Here is a 24,045-nt window from a genome sequence, read left to right as displayed (position 1 = left end):
AAATGGATATTACCAAGCCTCTGCCTCAGAAAATTAAGTGACATGATCCCAAGGTGAGGTATTGGAACATATAGTGCAATATGATTGGAAGCCTCAGTATTGCTAAAATTGCTGCCAGCTGGGTCATTCATGTAAAGACCCAAAGAAACAAAAGCTAGAGGGTGACTATCTAAGGGGTGTGTAATACCCTTATAATTTAAATGAGGACATAATGGCCATTCAATAAAACTATTAAATTTAAAATATAAAAAAAAGCAATGAATGGGTCGTTGCCCATCAGATGGAGAAATATATGAACTAGGGTAGCGGAGAACTTTATCTCCAAATATGAGTAATCTGAAAGAAGGAAAATTGAGAAGAAGCCAAAAAGTGCCTTTGCAAAATAAATACTAACCATCATATTCATAAACCATTGCAAGGAAATTAAAAGGGAATGAGGTCCTTCTGGCAATAAGTTTTACAAGGAAACATGATGAAACGACCCGACCAATCGTTTTGAGCATTTGCACTTCGCTCGCCAGTTCTCGGGCATATTTACCCCCGTATAATGTATTATGACTTACGTAAATCATCGGTTTTAGGTTTCAGGTTAATCATAATAGATTTGGAAGAATGATTCTCAGCTTGAAGCTTTAAATTTGAAAGGTTTGACCAATTTTTGACATAGTATTTGACCTCGCATTGGATTTCTGATGATTCTGTTAGCTCCGTAGGGTGATTTTTGACTTAGGAGCGCGTTCGGACTGTGATTTGGAGGTCCGTAGTGGAATTAGGCTTGAATTGGTGAAAGTTGGAAATTTGGCGATTTTGGTCGGTAGTGAAAATTTGATATCGGGGTAGGAATGGAATTTCGGAAGTTGGAGTAGGTTCGTAGTGTCATTTTTGACGTGTGTGCAAAATTTGAGGTCATTCGAACGTGATTTAGCGGATTTCGGCATCGTTTTGTGAAATTTGGAAGTTTAGGAGTTCTTAGGCTTGAATCAGAGGTTAATTTGGCGTTTTGATGTTGTTTTAGGTGTTCCGAAGGCTCGACTAAGTTTGTATGATGATATGTGACTCGTTGGTATTATTGGTTGAGGTCCCAAGAGCCTCGGGTGAGTTTGGAGGGTTAGCAGGTTGGTTCGGGTGTTGTGAACAGTTGAAATGGCTGCTGGTGTGAGCTCTTCTCGTGTTTCTGCAACTGCGGATGAGGAGCTGTAGGTGCGAGGGTCGCAGGAGCGAAAAATGATTGCAGATGCGGAGTTTTGGAACCTGAGGAAGGAGCGCAGGTGCGCCAGCTTGGACGCACCTGCGAGCCCGCAGGTGCGAGGTCTGGCCACAGATGCAGAGTCTGGGCGATTAAGTGGATTGCACAGGTGCGGCGATTGGACCGCAGGTGCGGTCCTGCAGGAACGAGAAATTGGCCGCAGGTGCAGAAAGCTTGGGCAGAAGGTATATATTGCACACTTCGCGAATTTTTGTGTATTCTTCACCATTGCTATTCGGATTTTGAAGCTTTTGGAGAGTTTTGAAGAGGGAATCAAGGGGGTTTTCATTGAAATAAGTTACTTGAGCCTAATACACGTGATTATGGTAATTTTCAGTTGTTTAATCATGTAATTAGTGGTGATTAAGGTTGAAAATGAGGGGTTAGGGCTTGGGATTTTTGGAGAGTTTGATTGAGGATTTGAGGGGTCAAATAAAATCGAATTTTGATAAATCTTGTATGTATGGACTCGTGAGTGAAAGGTCTTTCTAGTTTAGTGACTTTTGTCAGATTCCGAGACGTGGGCTCGGGGGTCGGGTTTGAGAGGATTTCGGGATTTGTGCCTAATTTGCTAATTTTTCTTATGGAATTCATTCCATTGGCGTATTTTGATGGTATTGTTCTGGTTGTGAATATATTCGGAGTGATTGGAGGCCGAGTCGAGGGGCAAGAGCATCGCGGAGCAGAGATTTGACCAATTTGAGGTAAGTAACGATTGTAAATCTAGTCTTGAGGGTATGAAACCCTGGATTTCGCATCGTTTTTACTACTTTGAGATGACGCACATGCTAGGTGACGGGCGTGTGGGCGTGCACCGTTGGGGATTGTGACTTGGTCCATCCGTAGCAACTATAAAGTTGAGTATTTGACTGAAACTATATGATACTTATGTGTTTTAGAAAGAATTTTTATAAATAGGGCTGAATACCATATTTGGGCCTTATGCCAGAGCTGTTTGGACCCTTAGGGGCCTTTCTTATTATCCTCTCACTGTTTTGATTGAAATCTATACTCGTTCATGCTATGTTTACTAATTTCATAACTCAATTTTTATTATCCCGTTTTGATGCATATAAAATGTTATTTTGGGCTGAGCACCCTGTTTTTACTGATAGCCCGAGTGGCTTGAGAGTTTTATGAATGAGTGAGGCCGAGGGCTTATTTTTGTGAGAATATTATGGGATCGGGATGTGCGGCGCTGCAAGTTGTTACTGATTCATGATTATGTGAGGCCGAGGGCCTGATTGATTTATGCCATATGTGGCTTGTCATAACGCTTGGGCTGAATGAGCCCCTCCGGAGTCTGCACACCCCCAGTGAGCGCGGGTACCCTGATTCTGTGTGATGTTATGCCCGAGTGGCTGTTGACGAGTGATTGTGAGATTTGCCCGAGGGGCTGTATATGAGTGATGGTTAGGTATGCTCGAGGGGCTGTATACGAGTGACTCTGAGGTTGCCCGAGGGGCCGTATGTGAGTGATGTTTGCCCGAGGGGCTGCTTATGAGTGATGTTTTGCCCGAGGGGCTATTTATGTTTTCATCATTTTGCTCACTGTTGCACTGAGCCTCTATTTGAGAATTGTTGAAAAATATCTTCAAATGATTTTACTGAAACTGAGTTTAAACGAAATGATTTGATTCAAACTCTGCTTTTAAAAGCCTGATGTACTTTTACTGAGATCTCATGATATGAACTTATATGTTTTATTGCTCGTCACTGCTTCTCAGCCTTTATTTACTTTGGTTTCTTACTAAGTTGGCGTACTCATGTTACTCCCTACACCTTGTGTGCATATCCAGGTATTTCTAGACTCGGTAGCGGGTGTTGATTATTCAGTTGCAGATCCATCGGAGTTAGCAAGGTAGCTGCCTGGCGATCGCAGCCCTGCTTTCCTCCCTCTTTATCTTCCCTTAGTTGTATTCAGTTATTTCCAGACTATGTTAGTCTTGATATTTTCAGACGGTTGTAGTAGATGCTCATGACTAGTGACACCCCGATGTTGGCTTTCTTTCCGCACTTTTGTTTTGATTTTGTAACGATCCGATTGGTCGTTTTGACCAATTTCGTCCGGTTCGACAGTTTGAGGTCACGAGTAGCTTTCATATTATGTGTATCGACTTGCGTGCGCAGTTCGGGCGAGAAACCGGAAAGCTTTTATGTGAAAATATGAAAAATATAGTAATTTCTAGAGTTAAAATTTGGTTTTTAGTTGACTTTGGTAAACATTTTTGGTAAACGGACCTGGATCTGGTTTCCGACAACCCCAGGAGGTCCACGGTAAAATATGGGACTTGGGCGTATGTCCGAAATTGAATTCCGAGGTCCCTAGCCTTAGAAAATAATTTTTGAAGAAAATTATTGTGCTGGTTTTTAAAGGAAATAAATAAATGAATTAATATTTGAACTCGTTGGTATCGGGCCCGTATTTTGGTTCCGGAACCTGGTACAAGTTTGTTATGATATTTAAGTCCTATCTGTGAAATTTGGTGAGAATCGAAATTGATTTGACGTGATTTGGACGTCCGGTTGAAAAGTTAGAAAAAAATGAGTTTTGAGGTTAAATTCATAGTTTTGATGTTATTTTGATGATTTGATCGCAGGAGCAAGTTCGTATTATGTTTTTAGACTTGCTTGCATTTTTGGTTTGGAGCCCCGAGGGCTTGGGTGAGTTTCGGATAGGTTTAGGCTATGTTGCGCTTGTTTTTGGATACTTCATCATCGTTTCTTCAAGCAAAAATGATACCACATTGAGAAAATGAGATATGAATTCAGTTTTTATTGAACCATTAGATCCCTTTTCGAAATTACGGAGCCATAGGAAAAAGAATCATCGGATTTGGACATCGTATGAGGAAGTGATGCTCATTTTCGTGTCGGGGAAATTGCTGGTTTCTGGTGTGGTCGCAAATGCGAACTTTTTCATCGCAATTGCGATGCCCAGTTCGCAAATGCGAACTTTTTGTCGCAAATGCAACTTCTGCCAGCCCTTCCTTGTTCGCAAATTGCGAGGGTTCGCAATGGGTCACAAATGCGACATCTGAGGCCTGTTAAGTGAGATTTTTGACGGGATTTACACCCATTTTTTAATTTTCTCAAACCCTAAACCTCCATAGGCGATTTTCCAAAGACCCAAACTTCTCCAAATCATTGGGTAAGTACCTCTAATCAATTTCCAACTATATTTTGTGATTATATCTTAGATTTAACATCCAATTCATGAGAATCTAAAGGAAAATTTGGGGAAAATTGTGAAATCTTTCAAAAATGTAAAATGATTATTTGAATGACCAAATGGTATCGGAATTAGATAATTTTTGTATGGGTGAACTCGTAGAGGAATGGGTGTTCGGATTTTATAAATTCTGTCGGGTTCCGAGGTGCGGGCCCGGGGAGTTGACTTTTTGTTGACTTTTTGCAAATTGTATAAGAATCATAGTTTTGTCAATTGAAATTATTTTCTCTTGCATTGTTTGATGTATTCAAGTCATTTTTGGCTAGATTGAGCGAGCGTTGATGAATCGGTAAAGTAAATGCTAAATTGAGTATTAGATTGGCCGGATTGAGGTAAGTATCTTGCCTAACCTTGTGTGGGAGACTTTCCCTTAGGGTTTGGGTCTTCTATGCTAATTATAGTCCGTGCACGCGAGGTGATGAATGTGTGCTCGGACTTATTTATGGAAAATTTTCCTCTAGGGTTCTTAGGTCCTTATGTTCATTATATGCAAAGTATTCCATCATGCTTGAGTTTCCTAATTGCTTAAATTACCTCTATATGCTCCATATGATGTTGCTAGCTTTCCTCTAATTCTTACTTGTTACTTGACCCCTAATTGCCTTACTTGTAGTGATTGCCTTCCTTATTGTTTTGATACTTCTTGATTGTGAGTTCCTCTATGACTTCGTGCAAATATGTTACATGTCCATTTGTTGTGGTTACCGGTTTAATTATCACGTTATTATGTCTTGTTGCTTTGTTAAGGTTAGTGTGCTTCTTGATTTTTTTCACGATCCTTATTATGTACTATTCATGCTTGACTTAATGAGTATTCATGTTGGACCAGGATTATGGTAATTCCTTGGTATTTGACCGTTGTTGAGTATTGACTCAAGTTGGGATTCATTTTGTGAAGTTAATTGTTGGAACGAGATTGGTTATTGTTGATTCCCTTGCCGGGATGTTATTATTTATGATATTATTTCCATTGCCGGGATGTTATTGTTTATGATATTGTTTCCCTTGCCGGGATGTTATTGCTTATGATATTGTTTCCCTTGCCGGAATATTGTTGTTATACTATTGTTCCCTTGCCGGAATTCTTTTGTGATTGGTGTTGATTTATATATTGGGATCGGGTTGCACACTGCAATAATATTATATGGGATCGGGTTGCACGCCGCAACAATATTATATGGGATTGGGTTGCACGCCACAATAATATTATATGGGATTGGGTTGCACGCCACAACAAGGAGTAATAAGGGTGGACAGGTGGGGTCGGGTTGCACGCCGTAATATCATTATATGATTTGGATCGGGTTGCACGCCGCAATATCATTATATGATTTGGATCGGGTTGCACGCCGCAATATCATTATATGATTTGGATCGGGTTGCAAGCCACAACAGTATTATATGATTGGGATCGGGTTGCACGCCGCAACAAGAAAGAATAAAAGTGAATATTGATTGCATGGTGAGGATTGAAAGTTAAAGCACGAAGGGTGATGCCGTGCACTTTCTGTTTGCTGTGTTTATTTGTTGTTATCAATTCAAGTGTTTTAACTGTTTAGAATCCTTTACTGCTGTGATCCTTTGTGTTGGAATTCATAGTGTTTTCAATACCTTGCCGTATTTATATATACATATTTCAAAACTTCAAATTTCAAAATTGTCACATTTTCAATTCAATTGGTTACTCAATTAAATTCCCTTAAACCGTTTGAAGTTGTAATTTACTTAAAAAGGAATTTCTACTAAGTTAATTTATTAAATCCCATGTTAAAGGTAATAATTCATTTGATGTGGTATTTTAAATTGAAAATGATACTTTCTTTATTCAAATGATTTCTAAAAATAACTTCATCTTTTCTTGCTGAGTTCCTAATTGGTTTAGAAGTTGTACTCTACTTTATGTTATGTAAATGAGACTCCTGGAACATCTTAATTGCATTAGATATAGGTCCTATGTACTGAGTAACATGAGAACGTTGTTGTACAAAGTGAGACAAAATATGTGGGCACAAGGTGCCGGGTGTGCTAAAGGTTTGGAAGTTGAGGTTATGATATGAGACATCGAGTTCTGGGATGGCTGGGGTTGTGCACGAGAAACGATGTGATTGATTGAGTTGACACTGTCTTCCTTACTTGAGTTCATTATACTTCTCTGTGTTCCAACTATGTTGTGTTGATTTATTTGGTTATCTTTAGTTTCCATCCGAGTTTCCTTTTATTATTTCGACTGTTTGTAGGTTTATTTATCCCTGCTGTTGATAATATTTCGTTACCTTTATCTTGATATTTGTTATCATATCTTGTTTAATTTGTCTGACCAGTAGGTGTCTTGACTGTTCCTCGTCACTACCTCGCCGAGGTTAGTCTTAATACTTACCAGGCATAGCCGTGGTGTGCTCATACTACACTTCTATACATTTTTATGTACAGATCCAGGAATTGATCGACAGTAGCTGTGCTGATCGTCGTGGTGGAGACTTAAGGTAACCTGCTGTTGCGTTCGCAAGCCTCGGAGTCACCTTCGTTTGTATTTATGTTCCATTGATTCCTTCTCGTTCTAGGATAGTGTTGTATTTATTTTGTATAATTTCTCTTAGAAAGGCTTATGACTTGTACCACCAGTTTTGGTAATTGTAATTTATTCCGAGTAATTTAATTTAAAGTTAGTAAATATCCATGTTATTGCAAAAAATGTTAGGTTTACCTAGATTAGAGACTAGGTGCCATCATGACTCCTTTGGAGGGATTGTGGGTCGTGACAGATTTACACTCCTTATCAAGGTTTTATATTAAATAGCTTGGGAATTATCTTGAAAAATGAAAATCCCATTTTGTTTTGGTAGTGTGTCGGCTTGCCTAGTACCACGATAGGCGCCATCACGACATGGTTGGTTTTTGGGTCGTGACAAGTTGGTATCAGAGCCTAGGTTACATAGGTCTCACGAGTCATGAGTAGGTTCAGTAGAGTCTTGTGAATCGGTACTGAAACGTATGTACTTATCTTAGAGAGGCTGCATAGGAAACTTCGCATTCTTATCGTGCGGTATTGATTTAGCTTGAAGTGTAACTCTTTGAATTCCTTCCACACATTCGTATGCGCACATGAGCCCTCGGTATCAGCTGTGCATCGACAGCTTGCGAGTTCCATGGTTGAGGTGCGAGATGTGATTTTAGCATGTTGATGACGGGCTGGTCTGGAGGACTTGAGGCCGGTTTTTGTCTGTGGTTGAGTACTGAGATTTCGATCGTGTGAGTAGGTGCATTCCGGACTTATATGCTCGTTTGTATCCTTATTGGTGGGATTTGTAACTGTATGACTATGGGTGAGTGTTATTTGATTGCGAGATGTGTTCAGATTGTACGAATGTGATAAGAAGAGTTTGTTGGAGATGTAGCAAGGACTATTGGGTGTTTGACTTCTGTCTTGAGTTGGCGTATGGCCTCGAGCTATGGATGTGTTGAAGGACCTCTCATGTAGTTTGGTTGTGGAGTGAGGTAGGTCTTCATGTTGTGTTATGAGTTCAGACGTAGGGGGATTAAGTGATCGCGTGATGTTTATGACGGTGGAAGGATACAAAGAGATGTTAGTTTGAAGTGAAGTAGGTGGGTTATCTCCTACGAGGTGTCCTGAGGGCGTGGGATCCCTATGTTGTTTTGTAGTGAGTCTTCTTTACCAGTGAGTTATATGTGCTGCAGTTCGAGTTTGTATCGCGTTTGAGAGTTGGCTTGGCTGTTACGAGGGTGAATGTGAGATTCGCAAGTGATTTGAGGCATTAGATGGGTTGTGTTGCATGAGCTTATAAAGGATTTAGCTGAATCTAACTATGGCATTATGGCAGTAATAGAGTATGGGCATCATGAGTATTGTGTGTTTTGATCTATGGCTTTAAGCCAAGTGGGGGAGTCTGCTATTGATTAGTTGATTGCCCGATTATGTGTTGTATTGGTTTCAGTTTGAGTTATACTGGTGAATAAGTTGTGGCTTACAGAGGTTGAGGTCAAGGATGACTCGAGTAAAGGAAATTTTGGATAAGGGTTGTGTTATGCTTTATGGGTATATGAGAAACATTGGACAATTTAGTTGTTATTGTAAGGGATGTAACGTGTATGGAGTAGGAAATCGCTCGGCTGCTTAGAAGGATGGGTTACTTCCTTAGGTGTTGTTGTACTAATGGGGCACAGGTTGATCGGTTTGTTTGATCAATTTAATTGAGACCTGATTAGAGTGGATGACTCCCGAGAATGGTTCTAATGGATGCAAGATTTATATGTAACAATTGGAGATCATCAGGATGTGTATTTGGCTAGAAATTAAACTTTACATTGGAGGATGTCAAGACTAGTGGCATTTCTATATCATTATGGATTCTACATATCATTATCAAGAAGGTGAAATATAATGGCTTTAGATGCGCAGGAAGTCTCTTCAAGGTAAGTATTTTGAATGTGGTACTTTTGCGGATATTTAAGAGATTATTCAGCGACTTATGAGCCTTAGGGCTGTGTGGTTTTATGCTTGGGTCTCGTGTGGTGAGTCTGGGTTGAGGATTTTGGTATTATGACGAGGAGAAGTATCAATTTGAAGGTAATTCGGAAGGAACTCGGATAAATAGGATAGCTGGGTAGTAGGTTGGATCGACATGGTAAGGGATATGATTAGTTCTTTGGGTGCTTAGGAGGTATTGAGTTTCTACAGGTGTTTCGTGGCGATGCTCTTGGGTGGTGACCTGCGTAGCTTGGTTGATTTAGAAGGATTTAGTCCCGACGGATTGGTTTTGTGCTAATAGGATTCGGAGAGTTCTTGATGGTTTCTACCACGGTTAGAGATGTATATTTCTACTGGCGTGAGGAGCATGTGATGTATAACGATTTCCTCCTAGATTGGATCCAATGGAAAGGTCTTGGCTAGTTGAATACGTAGTTGCTTGTGACTCGGAATTTATGAAGTTCTCATAATTATCATAGGATGACATGGTATATGCGGTATGTTATGTATGACAGAGATTTGCATGTGTAAAGTCACGGTTCAGTTCTGAAAGGGAGGTCATAAATGCTTAGGCAACATGGACAATTTCAGATTACTAGGTAAATGATATTACTAACCGGTATGGCTTGATGAGAGTATAAATTTCAGGAAGGGCGATGCGTTTGAGTTATGGATACTTCATTGGTATTACGGCACTCTCTTGTTTGATCGACTGCTGGAGTTCAAATTTCGCTTTGGGGCACAGAAGAATTTTAGAAGTATTCCTCGTGGGGTGATTGTGTAATTGGAGGTGTGTGGACATCTAGGCTGTGGAGTTGAGATCAGAGATGGTGATTCATATGTTCTATGGATTTGGAGACTGGGAGTTCTTGTGAGTAGATTTTTTTGTGGTTATGGACTGTGAAGAAGTGGGCAAGCTAGTCAGATGATAGTATGTGCTATGATTTAGTCATTGTGAACTTTCAGAGAGTTATTCATCTATTGTGGGTGACCAGAGTTGATTTGGGGTTCATTGGTAGGCCCAATATGGATGTGTGTTCTGCATCAAGTCCGATATGTTGACTCCGAACTGCTATTGTTGAGAGAGGTGCCATTCGGTTGTTGTTAAGCGTATTCGTGTTTTGAGATTTATTTGTGAGTTACTTTTCTATTCTACGAGGAGTTATGGTTCGTTGGTTATACACACATGGTGCGATTCTATTTGGGCTTATAGCGGGATCTTGAGCAAGATGAGTATTCGGGTATTGCGTGGTTGATTGCGCGTTAGCTATGTTCTTTCAGATGGTGGCATTGTGTTATTTTCTCTCCGTGGTTATGGTAATGCACTTTGGGTTCTTGATGTTGAATGTCGAATGGGTATGGATTTTGAGCAGGGTGGCTCGAGGTATATATGCAGACCAGCGTTTGGATGGGGTCGCGCATTGCAGCGAAGTTACGTTGGGGTATGGTCCTACGGGTCAGATTCGTATGTTCTGGTTCTACGGTGTGTGATGGGTTCTTAGCTTCCTGTTGAGGTGGTACTGGTGAGCTTGCGGTACAACTCTCTCATTTGAGTCATTTTCCGTGATTTGAGTATATTTGGACTGTTGCTTATTGGTGCGCAGATTGCATGGGTTGTGGCTTTAGATGGTATTGGTGTGTCAAGTCACTAAAGTGGTCGTGTTGGATGAGATGAGGTCATTGAACCTAGGATGAATACTATCAGATTCAATTTCAGCATGTTGGAAGGATAATATCGAAATCCTGCTTAGAAATTTACTATAGTCCTTGCCGAAGGAGAGGGAACTCCATGACTGTTGATCTGAGGAATGGTTATGATTTCTGCATGTTTCTTTCATCATTGGCAGTATACAAGAATTTTGGATTGAGGCTTTGTTTGATAAGAGGTTTATTACCGGTATTGGGTTGTTCGAGCAGCTGCAGTGATAAGAAGTTATCGCTATGAGTGTTTGAGTTGTGTGGTATATCATGTGACTTCATCTTGAGTTGCGGTTATGGATTGATACAGCGTGTTCAGACTTATTCACTGTATAGATGTGAGATTCTAATCTTATAAGTAATTTCAGAAGTGGAAATTTGATTCTAAGGTTATGGGCTAGAGTGAATTGTGAAATTTAAGTTATGTTGTGCTATCGGACCTATGTGGGATAGGGTGACGTAGGATCACCCCCGGGTATGTGCATGGTAAGGTTATACAACGATTTGATGAATTTTGAAATAACTCTAGGCACATTCGAGGACGAACGTATGTTTAACTGGGGAGGATGTAACAACCCGACCGGTCGTTTTGAGCATTTGCACTTTGCTCGCCGGTTCTCAGGCATGTCTAGCCCTGTATGATGTATTATGACTTACGTAAATCGTCGGTTTTGGGTTTTAGGTTAATCGCAATAGATTTTGAAGAATGATTCTCAGCTTGAAGCTTTAAATTTGAAAGGTTTGACCAAGTTTTGACTTTTTAGTATTTGACCACAGATTGGATTTCTGATGGTTCTGTTAGCTCCGTAGGGTGATTTCGGACTTAGGAGTTGTAACGACCCGGCCAGTTGCTTTAAGAATTTATGCCCTGATCCCCTATTAACTGCATTCCCCGTGTTTGTTTCTGCTATTGTGAGTTGTCGGGAGGATTTATTTGGAGTTTCGGAGAGTTTTGGGACACTTAGTCCCTAAATGAGAGTTTAAGTTTTAGAATTTGGACCGTAGTCAGAACAATGCGAAGACGGCCTCAGAATGGAATTCTGTTGGTTCCGTTAGCTCCGTTGGGTGATTTCAGGTTTAGGAGCGTGCTCGGATTGTGTTTTGGAGGTCCGTAGCTTATTTAGGCTTGAAATGCCGAAAGTTGAATTTTTGAAGTTTCCGGTTCGATAGTGAGATTTTGATATCGGGGTCGGAATAGAATTCCGGAAGTTTGAGTAGCTCCGTAGTGTTGAATGTGACGTGCTTGCAAAATTTTAGGTCATTCGGACGAGGTTTGATAGACTTTCTGATCGAAAGCGTAATTTGAGAATTTATGGAGTTCTTAGGCTTGAATCTGATGTTTAATTGGTGTTTTGATGTTGTTTTGAGCGTTCCGAAGGTTGGAACAAGTTTGAATGATGTTTTAGGATTGGTTGGAAGGTTTGGTTGAGGTCCCGGGGGCCTCGGGTGAGTTTCGGGTGCTTAACGGAAGTTGACTTGGACTTAGGAGAAATATGAAGTTGGTTGAACCTGTCATAACCGCACCTGCGTGTACTGGACCGCAGGTGCGGCACCGCAGAAGCGATTGAAGTACTGCAGATGCGGTTTGAGGCGAAATGGGATTTGACCGCAGATGCGGCCAAGGCACCGCAGAAGCGGTACCGCATCTGCGGAAAGGAAGTCGCAGGTGCGGAAAGTCCTCGTTTAACGTAAAGTTGCAGGTGCGACTTGGTCTTTCGTAGAAGCAGGACCGCAGGTGCAGTCCCAGAGCCGCAGATGCGGTTTCACTGGTCAGAAAAGGGGCAGAATCGAGGGTTAAGTTCAAAACTTGGAAAAATCAATTTGGAGCTTGGTTGAGGGCGATTTTGGAAGGATTTTGAAGAGGAAATCAGTGGGTAACGATAATCCATTTCTAGTTGTATTCCTATAATGTAGTCTTAGTTTTGTCATTTAATTTCGGATTTGGGATGAAAAAGTGAGGAAAAGTGGAGAAACGTTCTTAGGCCTAATTTTGGGGTGTGATCTAGATATTGATGTCGGATTGGAATAATTTTGGTATAAATGAACTCGTGAGAGCACGAGGATTTGAATTTGTAAATTTACCCGATTCCGAGACGTGGGCCCGAGGGGCTTTTTGGTCATTTGTCCTAATTTCGCGTATTAGCTTAGAATTAATAGTTGAATTAGTTACTTGGAGTCGAGTACTCGTGGCAAGAGAGTAGTTTCGGGTTGATTTTGAGCCGGTTCGAGGTAAGTGACTTACCTAACCTTGTGTAGGGGAACTCCCCTTAGGATTTGGTATTGTTGATATTTTAAATGCCTTGTACATGAGGTGACGAGTGCGTACTTGTGCTAATTGTTGAAAATTCATTTTCATTAAGTAACTATAATTGTGATTCCTTTTCCTGTTTATACTGCTTGTGATCTAAGCCTGTCGTTAGCTTAGGGAAGCATGTTTAATTGACTTAATCGCTTTATTTGCTCAAACTACCTTATTTGGATTATGTGCAGCATGCTAGGTTAGAAATACTTGTTTTACGTTGGTATGAAATTGGAATTGAATTGAGTATTCTTCGTGTTGCTGCTGTGTGTTTACTTTGGGACTACGGGTTGGTATCCCGGGAGATCCCTCTGCCTATTTGCTTTGGGACTACAAATTGGTATTCCGGGAGCTCCCCCTGCATTTTTATATTGGAACTACGGGACTGCACCCGGTAGAGTACTGGGTATTTACATTTGGGACTACGGATCGGGATTCTGGTAGATTCCCGTGCACTATGAGTTGGACTACGGGACGGTATGTCGGGAGATCCACTAGATATTTATGTTTGGGACTACAGGACGGTATCCTGGGAGATCCCCGGTAGTTATCTCTATGCTGAGCCGTATTCTTTTCGTGATTACTTCTGCCTCTGTAATAGTTGTTGTTATTCTTATTGTACTGTGTTATTTCACACTATTTGCATTTAATTATATTGTCGTATTCTATACTATTTTATCTCATTTTTCATCTATAATCAATAGGCCCTGACCTTCCTCGTCACTACTCGACCGAGGTTAGGCTTGGCACTTACTGAGTACCGCTGTGGTGTACTCATGCCCTTTCTGTGCATGTTTTTCATGTGCAGATCCAGGTACTTCGACTCAGCCCTACTACCCTTGAGGCGGGGTGATCCATCAGAGACTTCGAGGTATGTCTGCCGCGTCCGCAGATCGAGGAGTCCCTTTCCATTCTCTCTCATAGTATTAGCCCTTCTGTATTTACTGTTGTTTAGACACTCTGGAGTTAGAACACTATAGTTATTCCACAGCTTGTGATTTCATGAGATTCCGGATTTTGGGAATTGTAGTTTCAGTTTGAGAGTTGTATTGTATATGCTAGCGGCATCTTTAAACCTTCACTATGCTTATTCCGCAACTTTTTATTTGTTTTATTCTGTTGTTTCTTTTTCCGCAATTTTTTAGGCTTACCTAGTCGTTGAGACTAGGTGCCGTCATGATAGTTCACGGAGGGAGGACTGGGGTCGTGACAAGTTGGTATCAGAGCTCTAGGTTCATAGGAGTCATGAATCACAAGCCGGTTTATTAGAGTCTCGCGGATCGGTACGGAGACGTCTGTACTTATCTATGAGAGGCTATGTAACTGTTAGGAAAAATTCCACTTCATTTGATTTCCTTGTCGTGCGAGAGTTTTGATATCACAATTCTAAACTTCTATCTTCTATTCTCTCACAGATGGTGAGGACACGTGCTACCCGAGATGATCAGGCACCCGCGCCCCCTACTGGAGCCGTCAGAGGTCGGGGCCGTGGTAGGGGCCGAGGACGCGCACGCGGTGCAGCCAGATCACCCGCGTGAGCTGCTTCAGAGGAGCCACCAGCTGGAGCCTAGGTGCCTGATACGCCCACAGCTACTACTACTCCAGCACTCCAGGAGACTCTGGCGTAGTTTATGACTACGTACACCACCCTAGCTCAGGCAGGGTTGCTTCCCCTTGCTGCAGCTACATCCCAGGCCGGGGGAGGAGCACAGACTCCCGCCGCTCGCACTCCTGAGCGGTGAGTGCATGTTGATCAGGTCCCAGAGATTATTCATGTACAGCCGGTAGCCCCAGCTCAGCCCGAGGAGAGGGCAGTAGCTTCAGAGGAGGAGCAGAAGAGGCTTGAGAGGTTCAAGAAGTATAAGCCTCCTACGTTCAGTGGACTAGCCTCAGATGATGCTCTTGGATTTCTAGAGGAGTGCTACCGCATCCTCCATACCATGGGTATATCAGGATCGAGCGGGGTTTCCTTCACTACCTTCCAGCTTTGAGGAGCCGCCTATCAGTGGTAGCGTTCTTATGAGTTAGACAGTCTGGATGAGGCAGCTTCCCTGACTTGGGCCCAGTTTTCAGATATGTTCACGAGAGAGTATGTTCCCAAAGTCTCAGGGACGCCTGGCGCGCAGAGTTTGAGCATTTGCGCTAGGGACTATGACTGTCTCGGAATATGCGGTCCATTTCACCGACTTGGCTAGACATGCACCAGCTTTGGTTTCTACTGTTTGCGAGAAGGTTCGCCGATTTATTGAGGGGCTCATTCCCAGCATCAGGTCTAGTATGGCTCGGGAGTTGGAGATGGATATTTCTTATCAGCAGGTGGTGAGCATTGCTAGGAGAGTAGAGGGTATGCATGCTCGAGACAGAAAGGAGAGGGAGGCCAAGAGGTCTCGAGAGTCGAGCCATTACTCTGGTGCCCGTGCCCCAGCTTCAGCTCGTCATGGTAGGGGCTATATGAGTCGCCCTGTTCATTCAGCTCTTCCAGCAGCCAGTGGTATTCCAGCTCCTCCCAGACCTTAGGAGCCTTATTATTCACCTCCAGTATCTAGTGCGCCTCCTACGCGGGGTGCTTCTAGTGGTCAGTCTAGCAGAACTGGCCCAAGCTAGTCCCAACCACCACGTCCTCCCAGATCTTGTTTTTAGTGTGGTGACACACGCCATATGGTGAGGGATTGCCCCAGACTTAGGAGGGGTGCACCTCTATGGATTCCTCAGCCATAGCGTGCCCCGCAGAGTTCTCAGGCAATGATCACAACACCAGTTGCTACCCCACCTGCTCAGCCAGCTAGAGGTGGAGGTCGGGGAGGTAGAGGTCGCCCTCGAGGGGGAGGCCAGGCAAGATACTATGCCCTTCATGCCCGTACTGAGGCTGTCACCTCCGATTCTGTCAGCACAGGTACTATCCTGGTCTGTCATAGAGATGCATCGGTTCTATTCAATCCAGGCTCCACTTATTCTTATGTGTCCTCTTATTTTTTTCCATATTTGGGCGTATCTCGGGATTCTCTGAGTACTCCTATTTATGTTTCTACTCCTGTTGGAGATTCTCTTGTTGTGGACCGTGTTTATCGGTCGTGTTTGATTGCTCTTAGTGGTTTTGAGACCAGAGCCGATTTGTTATTACTCAGCATGGTAGACTTTGATGTTATCTTGGGCATGGATTGGTTATCGCCCCATTATGCTATTCTTGATTGTCACGCGAAAACCGTGATGCTGGCTATGCCAGGTGTACCGCGAGTAGAGTGGAGGGGTACCTTAGTTCATACTTCCAGTAGAGTTATTTCATTTCTTAAGGCTCAGTGTATGGTTGAAAAGGGGTGTGACGCGTATCTAACTTATGTGAGAGATGTCAATATTGATACCCCTATAGTTGATTCAGTCCCAGTAGTACGGGATTTCTTTGATGTGTTTCCAGCTGACCTTCCGGGCATGCCGCCCTATGGAGATATTGATTTTGGCATAGATCTGTAGCCGCGCACTCAGCCCATTTCTATTCCTCCGTACCGTGTGGCTCCTCCTGAGTTGAAGGAGTTGAAGGATCAGTTATAGGAATTGCTTGATAAGGGTTTTATTCGGCCCAGTGTATCACCTTGGGGTGCTCCTGTCTTATTTGTGAAGAAAAAGGATGGTTCTATGCGTATGTGCATTGATTATTGCTAGTTAAACAAAGTTACAGTGAAGAATCGTTATCCCTTGCCTCGTATTGATGATTTGTTTGACCAGCTACAGGGTGCACGAGTGTTTTCTAAGATTGACTTGTGTTCAGGTTACCACCAGCTGAAGATTCGGGAGCCAGATATCCCGAAGACTGCCTTCAGGACTCGGTATGGTCATTACGAGTTCCTTGTTATGTCATTTGGGCTGATCAATGCCCCAACAACCTTCATGCATTTGATGTACAGTGTGTTCCGGCCATATCTTAATTCATTCGTCATTGTCTTTATTGATGAAATTCTGGTATATTCCCGGAGTCGGGAAGATCATGAGCAGCACCTGAGGACAGTGCTCCAGACTTTGAGAGAGAAGAAATTATATGCTAAGTTCTCGAAATATGAGTTTTCGTTGGATTCCGTGTCATTCTTGGGTCACGTGGTATCTAGTGAGGGAATAAAGGCGGATTCGAAGAAAGTGGAAGTAGTGCAGAGTTGGCCCAGATCATCCTCAGCTACAGAAATCCGCAGGTTTCTTGGTTTGGTGGGTTATTACCGTCGATTTGTTCAGGATTTTCATCTATTGCAGCATCTATGACTAGGCTGACCCAGAAGGGTGCTCCGTTCCAATGGACGGAAGAGTGTAAGGAGAGCTTTCAGAAGCTCAAGACAGCTTTGACTACAGCCCCAGTTTTGATATTGCCTACAGGTTCGGGGTCTTATACTGTCTATTGTGATGCCTCGAGGATTGGCCTTGGAGCGGTATTGATGTGGGACGGTAGGGTGATTGCCTACGCATCCAGACAGTTGAAGGTATATGAGAAGAATTATCCTATCCATGATCTCGAGTTAGCTGCTATTGTTCACGCCTTGAAGATCTGGCGCCATCATTTGTACGGTGTACCTTGTGAGATTTATACTGATCACCGGAGTTTGCAACATCTATTCAAGCAGAAGGACCTTAATTTGCATCAGAGGAGGTTGTTAGAGCTGCTGAAGGACTATGATATCACTATTTTGTATTACCCGGGCAAGGCCAATGTGGTGGCCGATGCTTTGAGTCGCCTGGAGGAGAGTTTAGGGAGTTTGGCTTAATTACCAGCAGCAGAGAGGCCCATGGCGATGGATGTTCAGGCCTTAGCCTGTCAGTTTGTGAGATTGGATCTTTCGGAGCCTAGTCGGGTCCTCGCTTGTGTGGTTTCTCGGTCTTCTCTATTTGATCGTATTCGGGAGCGTCAGTTTGATGACCCTCATTATCTTGTCCTCAAAGACAAGGTTCTGCATGGTGATGCCTGAGATGTGACTATTGGTGATGACAGGGTATTGAGGATGCAGGGTCGGGTTTGTCTACCCAATGTTGATGGGCTTCGGGAGTTGATTCTAGAGGAGGCCCATAGTTCGCGGTATTCCATTCATTTGGGTGCCGCGAAAATGTACCAGGATTTGAGGCAACACTATTGGTGGAGGCGGATGAAGAAAGATATAGTTGGTTTTGTAGCTCGGTGCCTCAATTGTCAGCAGGTAAAGTATGAGCACCAGAGACCGGGTAGATTGCTTCAGCAGATAGAGATTCCGGAGTGGAAATGGGAGCGGATCACTATGGACTTTGTAGTTGGGCTCCCACGGACCTTGAGGAAGTTCGATGCCATTTGGGTGATTGTGGATCGGCTGACCAAGTCTACGCATTTCATTCATGTGAGTACTACCTATTCTTCGGAGTGGTTGGCGGAGATTTATATCCGGGAGATTGTCCGTCTGCATGGTATTCTAGTTTCCATCATTTCAGATAGAGGTACTCATTTCACATCACGGTTCTGGAGGGCCGTAAAGCATGAGTTGGGTACTCGGGTGGAGTTGAGCACAGCATTTCACCCTCAGACGGACGGGCAGTCTGAGCGCACTATTCAGATTCTTGAGGATATGCTCCGTGCGTGTTTGATTGAGTTTGGAGGGTCTTGGGATCAGTTCTTGCCATTGGTGGAGTTTGCCTACAACAACAGTTATTAGTCCAGCATTCAGATGGCACCGTCTGAGGCTTTATATGGTAGGTGGTGTAGATCCTCGGTGGGTTGGTTTGAGCCGGGTGAGGCTAGATTATTGGGAACTGACTTGGTTCAGGATGCTTTGGAGAAGGTTAAGTTGATTTAGGATAGACTCTGTACAGCCTAGTCTAGACAGAAGAGTTACGCGAACCGGAAGGTTCGTGATGTTTCCTATATGGTTGGAGAGTGGGTTCTGCTTCGGGTTTCGCCTATGAAGGGCGTTATGAGATTTGGGAAGAAAGGGAAGTTGAGTCCGACATTTATTGGCCCTTTTAAGATATTGAGGCATGTTGGGGAGGTTGCTTATAAGCTTGCCTTACCTCCCAGCTTGGCAGGAGCTCATCCGGTATTTCATGTTTCGATGCTCCGGAGGTATCACGGTGAACCGTCACATGTGTTGGATTTCAGTTCAGTCCAGTTGGACAAGGATCTATCTTACGTTGAGGAGCCAGTGGCGATATTGGATAGGCAGGTTCGAAAGGTGAGGTCAAAGAACATTGCATCAGTGAAGGTTCAGTGGCGGGGTCGGCCGGTCGAGGAGGCGACTTGGGAGACATAGCAGGATATGCGCAACCGTTACCCTCATCTTTTCACTACTTCAGGTATGTTTCTATGATCGTTCGAGGACGAACGAATGTTTAAGTATGGGAGAATGTAACGACCCGGCCGGTTGTTTTAAGAATTGACGCCCCGATCCCTTAGTAACTGCATTCCCCGTGTTTGTTTCTACTATTGTGAGTTGCTGGGAGGATTTATTTGGAGTTTCAGAGAGTTTTGGGACACTTGGTCCCTAAAAGAGAGTTTAAGTTTTAGAATTTGGACCGTAGTCGGAACAGTGTGAAGACGGCCTCAAAATGGAATTTCGTTGGTTCCGTTAGTTCTGTTGGGTGATTTCGGGTTTGGGAGCGTGCTCGGAGTTTGTTTTGGAGCTCCGTAGTTGATTTAGGCTTGAAATGCCGAAAGTTGAATTTTTGAAGTTTGCGGTTCGAAAGTGAGATTTTGATATTGGGGTCGGAATGGAATTCCGAAAGTTGGAGTAGCTCCGTAGTGTTGAATGTGATGTGCTTGCCAAATATCAGTTCATTCAGACGAGGTTTGATAGACTTTCGGATCGAAAGCTTAATTTGAGAGTTTTTGGAGTTCTTAGGCTTGAATCTAATGCTTAATTGGTGTTTTGATGTTGTTTTGAGCGTTACGAAGGTTGGAACAAGTTTGAATGATGTTTTAGGATTGGTTGGCAGGTATGGGTTGAGGTCCCGGGGACCTCGGGTGAGTTTCGGGTGCTTAACGGAAGCTGAATTGGACTTAGGAGAAATATGAAGTTGGCTGAACCTATCATAACCGCACCTGCGTGTACTGGACCGCAGGTGCGGCACCGCAGAAGCGGTTGAAGTACCACAGTTGCGGTTTGAGGCGAAATGGGATTTGACCGCTAATGCGGCCAAGGCACCACAGAAGTGGTACCGCATCTGCGGAAAGGAAGTCGCATGTGCGGAAAGTCCCCGTTTAATGAAAAGTCGTAGGTGCAACTTGGTCTTGCACAGAAGCGGGACAGCAGGTGCGCTCAGAAAGCCGCAGATGCAGTTTTACTGGTCAGAAAAGGGGCAGAATCGAGGGTTAAGTTCAAAACTTGGAAAACTCAATTTGGAGCTCGGTTGAGGGCGATTTTGGGAGGATTTTGAAGAGGATATCAGTGGGTAACGATTCCTAATCCCTTTCTAGTTGTGTTCCTATAATCTAATCTTAGTTTTGTCATTTAATTTTGGATTTGGGATGAAAAATTGAGGAAAAGTGGAGAAAAGTTCTTAGGCCTAATTTTGCGGTTTTGATCTAGATATTGATGTCGGATTGGAATAATTTTGGTATAAATGAACTCGTGAGATCATGAGGATTCTGAATTTGAATTTTACTCGATTCCAAGACGTGAGCCCGAGGGGCGTTTTGGTCATTTATCCTAATTTCGCGTATTAGCTTAGAATTAATTAGTTGAATTAGATACTTGAAGTGTTATTTACATTATGCAATTGATTTGAATAGATTTGGGCCATTTGGAGTAGAGTACTCGTGGCAAGAGCGTGGTTTCGGGTTGATTTAGATCCGGTTCGAGGTAAGTGGCTTGCCTAACCTTGTGTGGCGGAACTCCCCTTAGGATTTGGTATTGTTGATATTTGAAATGCCTTGTACGTGAGGTGACGAGTGCGTACTTGTGCTAATTGTTGAAAATCCATTTTCATTAAGTAACTATAATTGTGATTCCTTTTCCTATTTATACTGCTTGTGATTTAAGCCTGTTGTTAGCTTAGGGAAGCATGTTTAATTGACTTAATTGCTTTACTTGCTCAAACTGCCTTATTTGGATTATGTGCAGCATGCTAGGTTAGAAATACTTGTTTTACCTTGGTATGAAATTGGAATTGAATTGAGTATTCTTCGTGTTGCTGCTGTGTGTTTACTTTGGGACTACGGGACGGTATCCCGGGAGATCCCCTTGCCTATTTACTTTGGGACTACGGATTGGTATTCCGGGAGCTCCCCCTGCACTTTTATATTGGAACTACGCGACTGCACCTCGTAGAGTACTAGGTATTTACATTTGGGACTACTGATCGGGATTCTGGTAGATCCCCGCACACTATGAGTTGGACTACGGGACGGTATCCTGGAAGATCCACTGGATACTTATGTTTGGGACTACAGGACGGTATCCTGGGAGATCCCCGTTAGTTATCTCTATGCTGAGCCGTATTCTTTTCATGATTACTTCTGCCTCTGTAATAGTTGTTGTTATTCTTATTGTCCTGTGTTATTTCACACTATTAGCATTTAATTATATTTTCGTATTCTATACTATTTTATCTCATTTTTCATCTATAATCAGTAGTCCCTGACCTTCCTCGTCACTACTCGACCGAGGATAGGCTTGGCACTTACTGAGTATCGTTATGGTGTACTCATGCCCTTTCTGTGCATGTTTTTCATGTGCAGATCCAGGTACTTCGACTCAGCCCTACTACCCTTGAGGCAGAGTGATCCATCAGAGACTTCGAGGTATGTCTGCCGCGTCCGCAGACCGAGGAGTCCCTTTCCATTCTCTCTCATAGTATTAGCCCTTTTGTATTTACTCTTGTTTAAACACTCTGGAGTTAGAACGCTGTAGTTATTCCACAGCTTGTGATTTCATGAGATTCTGAGTTTTGGGAAATGTAGTTTCAGTTTAAGAGTTGTATTGTATATGCCGAGCGGCATCTTTAAACCTTGACTATGCTTATTCTGCAAGTTTTTATTTGTTTTATTCTGTTGTTTCTTTTTTCGTAATTTGTTAGGCTTACCTAGTCGTAGAGACTAGGTGCCGTCATGATAGTTCATGGAGGGCCAACTGGGGTCGTGACAGGAGCGCGTCCGGACTGTGATTTGGAGGTTCGTAGTGGAATTAGGCTTGAATTGGCGAAAGTTGGAAATTTGGCAATTTTGGTCGGCAATGGAAAATTTGATATCGAGGTCAGAATGGAATTCCGGAAGTCGGAGTAGGTTCGTAGTGTCATTTGTGACGTGTGTGCAAAATTTGAGATCATTCGGACGTGATTTAGCGGGTTTCAGCATCGTTCGTGAAATTTGGAAGTCTAGAAGTTCTTAGGCTTGAATCCGAGGTTCATTTGGTGTTTTGATGTTGTTTTAGGTGTTCCAAAGGCTCGACTAAGTTCATATGTTGAAATGTGACTCGTTGGTAATATTAGTTGAGGTCCCGAGGGCCTCGGGTGTGTTCAGAGGTTTACTGGGTTGGTTTTGGTGTTGTGAACAGCTGAAATGGCTGCTGGTGTAAGCTCTTCTGGTGTTTCCGCAACTGCGGAAGAGGAGTCGTAGGTGCAAGGGTCGCAGGAGCGGAAAATGATCGCACATGTGGAGTTTTGGAACCTGAGGAAGGAGCGCAGGTGCGCAAGCTTGGATGCACCTACGAGCCTACAGGTGCGAGGTCTGGCCACAGGTGCGGAGTCTGGGTGGTTAAGTGGATTGCGCAGGTGCGGTCCCGCAGGCGCGAGAAATTGGCCGCAGGTGCGGAAGACCTGGGCAGAAGGTATATATTGCACACTTCGCGAATTTTTGGGTATTTTTACCATTGCTATTCGGACTTTGAAGCTTTTGGAGAGTTTTGAAGAGGGAATCAAGGGTGTTTTCATTGAGGTAAGTTACTGGAGCCTAATACTCGAGATTATGGTGATTTTCAGTTGTTTATGTCACACCTCCTTTTTTACTTACTACACCCTGGAAGGGTATAATAAAGGGAGTTATTTCCAATTTGAAGTGACAATCGGAACGGGATTTATTATTAACATTCAGAGTCACCACTTGGGAGATTAATGGTGTCCCAAGTCACCGGTTGAATCCCGATCCGAGGAAATTATGACTCTGTTAACAGTCCGCGAACCAGAACTCCGAGTAAAGAATTCTGTTAACCCTGGGAGAAGGTATTAGGCATTCCCGGGTTCCGTGGTTCTAGCACGGTCGCTCTACTGTTGTATTTGCTTTTACCTGATTTTAAAACATGTTCTAACCTACGTGCCCTTTATTAATAAACCGCTTTTATTTATATTTTTCATTTTTAAAAGAATTGCAACGTCGTGAAAATGCGTCTTGAACCACGTCGCACCAGTGCACCCGTGGTTGTCAACACATTTCGAGTCCGTTGAGATTTGGATTTGGGTCACATAAATGTGCACCCGTACTTAGGAAGGTAAATTTATTTAAAATACGCGCCTAAAGTAGCTAGCGTGTTATTATCTTTGGGGAAGGCCGTGAAATTCGCTAAACGGCACGTCCCGAGATCTAAATATTTTATGTAAGTATTTAAAGAGGGCCATGCAATTCACGTATTCTTGTTTGGCGCGGCTGCGCCTCATTTTTATTTGAGGCCTTTCTAAAAGAGGCTACGGTTCTCTATTAAGGGATTGTCTCTAAAGGGCTTTAATTAACGGGCCCAAAGCTTATATCTAAACTAAGTCTACGATTTGAAAGAACAAGAGTCCTTAATATATTTGCTTCAAATCTGGCCCAGTAGAAGAAAGGCCAAAACTACCATTTCAGGGTCGGCTATTTAGCCTTGGGCCTCAACGCAGGCCTAATATAAGAAATAACTGGGCCAGGTATCCTACACATTAGAATTTAACTCCAGATTTGTTCAGTTCACCAACATCAACTCAATTCTGATAATTTGTAATCAGATCGGGCTAAACTAATGAGACCTTACAAACAATTAGCAAAATCCAATGGTTAGACTAGCGTAGTTAAAGCTCACTGAGAAATAAACACGAAACCTACTGTATTGGCATGCTGTTTTTGAAAGGCAAAACGCTGGGTTAAAACCGACGTAGAGAATCATTTTAGTCTATGCTTAACCAAT

The 24,045-nt window shown here is 43.0% G+C and overlaps 1 protein-coding gene across 1 annotated transcript in view; it reads left to right on the top strand.

Moving 5' to 3' along the window:
• LOC109224450 (AAA-ATPase At3g28510-like) overlaps positions 1,225-24,045 on the top strand; it is a 23,764-nt gene continuing 943 nt past the window's right edge. Inside the window, exons 1-2 of the mRNA XM_019389031.1 lie at positions 1,225-1,572; positions 22,472-22,666. Coding sequence (XP_019244576.1) covers positions 1,225-1,572; positions 22,472-22,666 — 543 coding nt within the window. The remainder of the gene's footprint in view (positions 1,573-22,471; positions 22,667-24,045) is intronic.

This window comes from Nicotiana attenuata, chromosome 3 (genome assembly GCF_001879085.1).
Source record: "Nicotiana attenuata strain UT chromosome 3, NIATTr2, whole genome shotgun sequence".
Lineage (NCBI taxonomy): Eukaryota > Viridiplantae > Streptophyta > Magnoliopsida > Solanales > Solanaceae > Nicotiana > Nicotiana attenuata.
This window is presented reverse-complemented; position numbering and strand designations above follow the sequence as displayed.